At 42.8% G+C, this 5,639-nt stretch overlaps 1 protein-coding gene across 1 annotated transcript; it reads right to left on the bottom strand.

Annotated features, from left to right (window-relative positions):
- Positions 1-265: 265 nt before the first annotated feature.
- LOC115928113 lies at positions 266-3,415 on the bottom strand. The gene has a single exon (XM_030994877.1). The coding sequence runs from the start codon at positions 3,413-3,415 to the stop codon at positions 266-268; it is 3,150 nt and encodes a 1,049-aa protein (XP_030850737.1).
- Between the last annotated feature and the right edge of the window lie 2,224 nt (positions 3,416-5,639).

Here is a 5,639-nt window from a genome sequence, read left to right as displayed (position 1 = left end):
ATTATCTCACATAAGAAACTAATGCTCCAATTTAGTCGTTCTTCGCTGTGGATCCATTTAAATTGAGATCGCTCTCCACGGTTCACCAATTTACGCTCTTTGCTTCTTCCAAAACTGAAACATGATGATCAGGATCTTACGCTCGTCATGGATCAGGAAAATTGCGACACAAAAATTCACAAGAGGCGGCGCTAGGCTCTCACCTCGCACGTTTAATTCACCGTGCATCAATATAATTATCTCACATAAGAAATGAATGCTCCAATTAGTCGCTGTGGTTCACCAATACGCTATCTGCTTCTTCCAAAAGACATAGTTTCTGCACAGGCCTGACTAGGATACCGGTGCTATGTTTCAGCTTCACCGATCGGACGAGCTTGTCCTTCCCAGGATAGGTTTCGATTACTCTTCCCGTCAACCACTTGTTCCTCGGCAGATTGTCGATAATCAGCACGATGTCACCTTCCTCCAGATTTCTCGTCTCTTTCAGCCACTTCTGCCGCTGTTGTAAGGAAGGTAGGTATTCCTTCACCCACCTGCGCCAAAATAAGTCTGCCAGGTATTGAATCTGCCGCCAGCGTCGACGTCCATACAGATCATGTTTCTGGAACACATCAGGTGGTAGAGCATTTTTTGACCTCAGGAGCAGCAGATGATTTGGTGTGAGAGGCTCTGCATCCCTTGCGTCATCAGATGTTATGGAGAGTGGACGCCCATTGATAATTGCCTCTACTAGACACATAAGAGTCGTTAAGCCCTCATCATTCAGAACCTGCTGCTTCATGACTGCATTCAAGACCTTTCTCGTAGTTCTGATTTGTCTTTCCCATGATCCACCCATATGGGATGCTCTCGGTGGATTGAATTTCCAATCAACTCCTTGTTGAAGGAGATTATCGTGGATCTTCTCCTGGTTCCATCGTTTCAATCCCTCCCTCAGTTCACGTTCAGCACCTATGAAATTTGTACCATTGTCGGATCTGATAATCTCTGGTTGTCCTCTGCGTGAAATAAATCTGTGAAGGGCATTCAGAAATGAATCCGTCTCCAATGAATGCAGTACCTCTATGTGTATTGCTCTTATAACCAGACAAGTGAATATACATCCATATCTCTTCACAGAGCTCCTTCCTTGTCTCACCATGTATGGGCCAAAGCAGTCAACTCCCACGTTACTGAATGGAGGTTTTTCTGGTACCACTCTATCTGCCGGCAAATCTGCCATCTTCTGTTCCACTGGTTTTGCACGTTGACGTTTACATGTGAAACACTTGTGTAGTACATGACGAACTGCTAACCTCCCTCTGATTATCCAAAATCGTTGTCTGAGTAGGGATAGCACATACTCCTTCCCTGAGTGACCACACATAATGTGGTAATGTCTCACCAAAAGCTGTACTACATGATGCTTGGAAGGCAAAATCACTGGGTGTTTTGTCTGCTCTTCTAGTGGTGCATTGTGTAGTCTTCCTCCAACACATATCAATCCTTCGTCTGTGAGTTTCACGCTCAATTTAGATAGTGGGCTGGATTTTGCTATTCGAGTGGGTGACCGTTGTGTAGTCTTATTTTGCTGTAAGACTCTGTACTCCTCAGCATAGGTCTGTTGCTGAACGTATCTGACAATTGCTTCTTCAGCTACAGTCATCTCATCAACTGTTACTGGCTGCTTCATATCCAGTAAATTCATATCTTTGCGTGCCTTTCTTCTCAAGCACTCCTTGACCTTCAGGATCCATGCAATACCTTTCTTCAGCCGGAACCAGGACGAGTAACTTTCAAGGAGTCTATCTGTCGCCTTGACTTCAGATTCGGCTGCAGCAAACACTCCAGTCTTGTCTTGCTTTACCTCTGGGTCATGCTCTAAGCTAGACTCATTCACTGTCAAGCTTTTAGGCCAATCGCATTCTTCTGACCACAAAAATTTTGGCCCTTCTTTCCATCGTCCAGTCAATTCCTCAGCTGTCAGTCCACGCGAGGCATCATCGGCTGGATTGACATCAGTGTTAACATGTCGCCACTGCCTTGGTTCAGATCCCTCATGAATGGTTGTAATTCTGTTTGCTACAAACGTATGGAAACGTTTATCCTCATTCTTCACATAATGAAGTACTATTGAACTGTCAGTCCAAAACACTGACTCTTGGAGCGGCAGATCCAGTTCCCGTTGTATCATACTGTCTATAGTGACAGAGAGTGTAGCCGCCATCAGTTCAAGCCGTGGGATTGTCATCCTCTTCAGGGGTGCAAGACGTGACCTTGCAAATAGTATGCTGCAGTGCACCTGACCCTCAACATCCTTCATCCGCAGGTAGGAAACGACTCCATAGGCTTTCTCTGAAGCATCTGCAAAGTGATGTAGCTTATACTCTGCTACCTTGCCAAAGTCATGTGGTTTGATGCATCTGTTGACCTGGAATTCAGTCATCTTGGGTAGTTCCTGTAACCATTCATTCCATCTCTCTATTTCCTTGCTTGGAATCTCCTCATCCCATGCAAGTTTAAGTCTGGTTAGTTCCTGCAAGATCATCTTAGCCTTTAGGATGAAAGGACTGGCGTAACCGAGAGGGTCGTAGATGGAAGATACAACACTCAAGATACCCCTCCTGGTTTGGGGTTTGTCCTTGGGTCTAAGTTTGTACAGCAAACAATCAGTTTCTACATCCCAGCTGATTCCAAGTGCTCTCTCGACTGGAAGAGCATCATGATTGAGATCCAGACCCCTCACATCTTTAGCTCTCTCTTCTTCTGGTATGGATTGCAGGACAAATGGGTTGTTACTGACCCATTTGGTTAATCTGAAGCCTCCTTCACTGAGCAAGACCATTAAGTCCGCAGCAAGTTTCACCGCTGTTTCTTCATTCTCAACTGACACCAGGCAGTCGTCCACATAGAAGTTCTTGAGAATGGCCTTAGATGCTTCCACTTTACCATTACCATCACCGTTTCTTGCTGTCTGACGAAGTGCATGGCTGCACACACTTGGGCTCCACGTACCTCCGAAGAGGTGGACGCACATCCGGTAGACCAGCGGTTCCTTGTTGAAGTCTCCGTCCTTCCACCACAAGAATCTCAACACGTCTCGATCTTCTGGAGGTACCCTCACTTGGTGGAACATTGCCTCTATATCTGACATGAGTGCTACTGGTTGCTGGCGGAATCTAAGCAAAACTCCCATCAAATTGTTGATAAGGTCCGGCCCCTGTAACACTGCATCATTCAAAGATACCCCTTGGTGCTTGGCCGCACAATCGAACACGATTCGCATCTTGTCTGGTTTTTGGGGATTCAAGACTGGATGGTGGGGCAAATACCAAACAGGGGTGTCCTTGGGTTGCCTAGTCTCCTCACTAACTTCCTCTGCATAGCCTTTCCTGAGGAGATCCTCTATGCCCTGTTTGTATTTCACATACATTGCTTGATCTCTTTGCAATCTCCACACGACCTAAATAATTACGTCGTGTTGTAATTAATTACTGCTCAACGATTTAACGTCGTGTAGTTAAATCAATTAACGTTGTGTAGTTAATTCATTTAACGTCGTGTAGTTAAATCAACCAATGAGACCGTTCGTAATATATGCGTTGCGAAGATCATAATTGCGCGCCAGAAATATGTATACGATGCGCGTTCGTGCGCTTTTGTAGTGGCCGTTCTTCGCATCTGATATATTACGAACGGTCTCATTGGTTGATTTAACTATACGACGTTAAATGAATTAACTACACGACGTAATTATTTAGGTCGTGTAGTAATTTGAATTGCTACACGACCTTAATTATTTAATGTCGTGTAGTTAATTCATTTAACGTCATGACGTTAAATCGTTGGGCAGTAATTCGGAATTACGTCGTGTAGCAATTCGAATAACGAAACGACGTAATTATTTAGGTAGTGTCCCGCCCCCCCCCCCCCCACTCAGAGGTCAGAATGACCGCATGCGTGTTGCCAAAATGTCCGGTAAAGGGGTACTTTTCGTGCGACAAAGTCCGGCCCGAGAATTGTAAAAAAAGGGGTGTATTTGACTTTTCACCCGGAGATTTCTTTAAAAAGGGGGTGTTTTTCTTTTTTTCTCTCATGTTTTTGGACTCCTGAGAAATTATTCCGAATTTAAGGGGGTACATTGAGCATTTTTCCTGATTTAGGGGGGTCTCCAAGGCTGAGGAAAAGCCCGCGAAAGGGGGGTTCGGAAATGTTGGCAGTCCTCAGATAGGGGGTGCTTTCACTAAAGAGGGTATACGAGCATATGCGTACCCTAAATAACACTGAGTGGGGGGGGGGGGGCCGGGGGTAGTGTGGCAATTCAAATTACTACACGACGTAATTATTTAGGTAGTGTGGCAATTCGAATTACGACACGACGTATATCCATGTTTTGACGGTCTCCTGCTTCCATACATCTGACTGCTCGACTGCTCTCTACCGGACTGACCACCTAATCAAGTTTATTTGTCTTTCTTCCAACATAAATGTAATACAATTTAACAAATGTATAACATGCAAAGAATATAAGAGGAACATTTATAAGAATCAAGTTCACACAATGCATTTACATGAGAAAACAAAAAAAGAAAAGACGAGGAGACCTAATTAAAGCTTAGCTTGTAGAGGTCAGGTCCCTCAAAAACAATAACATAAACAACAAAAACAGCCTGGTTATATAATAGATTAATACAAGAAATGTTCGTCAAAGGCGCTAAAGTACTAAAACAAATAACTATAAACAATAACCATATGATTATACACATGGTTTAACTGAGTAATAAAAATGGGTGGGGAGAAGAGACTATGTACAAAAGGGGGAGATAAGAGTGATAATAATGTGGGATATAGAAATGAAGAGAGGGGGCGGGAGTGGGAAAGAGAGGGAGAGCTCGAGTGGGGGGAGAAAGAAAAACAAAAAATATATATATACTTTCACTGTAAACTGAAAGCTAGCTACAGGCGAGAAAGGAAAGAAAAAGGAAAAGGTAAGTCGGCAGTTGCTATACAGTAGTAAATTGGGGAATGGATTAAGTTCAAATATAAATCACGACACTACAGATTAAGAAACAACTAAGTAATTATTCAATAAGTACAATTTCAGTTTACGTTTGAAGACAGATATACTGACAGAATGGCTAATGCTTGAGTCAAGAGTGTTCCAAAACCTTGGTCCAGTGCAAACTAAAGTGTTGAGAGTAAACTTTGTCCTTGCATGGGGTAAGTGGAATGCAGAAGCACCTCTTGTGGCATAATTGTGAATTTGATTGTTTCTCTTGAAAATCTTGGCTAATGCCAGTGGCAGTACACTTGAGTTGAGATCATACATTAAGGAACCCAATTGCATATAATAAATATCTTCTACCTTTAAAATCCTATGATGATAAAAAAGAGGATTTGTATGAGCACGAAAGTCAGCATTACAGATTGTTCTTATTACCCTCTTTTGAGCCAAGAATATTTTATCTAATTGTGTTATTAGAGATTTGCCCCAAGCAAGCACACCATAATTAATATAAGGTAGAATTAAAGTTGAATACAAGATTAGTAATATGCTTTTAGGAAAAGTAGACTTCAACCTACGAATTACACCAGTATTCCTTGATAATATTTTGCATAGATTATTTACATGAGTTTTCCACTTCAATTGTTCGTCG

Source organism: Strongylocentrotus purpuratus, unplaced genomic scaffold (genome assembly GCF_000002235.5).
Source record: "Strongylocentrotus purpuratus isolate Spur 01 unplaced genomic scaffold, Spur_5.0 spur5_contig_852, whole genome shotgun sequence".
Taxonomy (NCBI): domain Eukaryota; kingdom Metazoa; phylum Echinodermata; class Echinoidea; order Camarodonta; family Strongylocentrotidae; genus Strongylocentrotus; species Strongylocentrotus purpuratus.
Note: the sequence above shows the minus strand (reverse complement) of the source record. Positions and strands in the feature narration are given on the sequence as shown.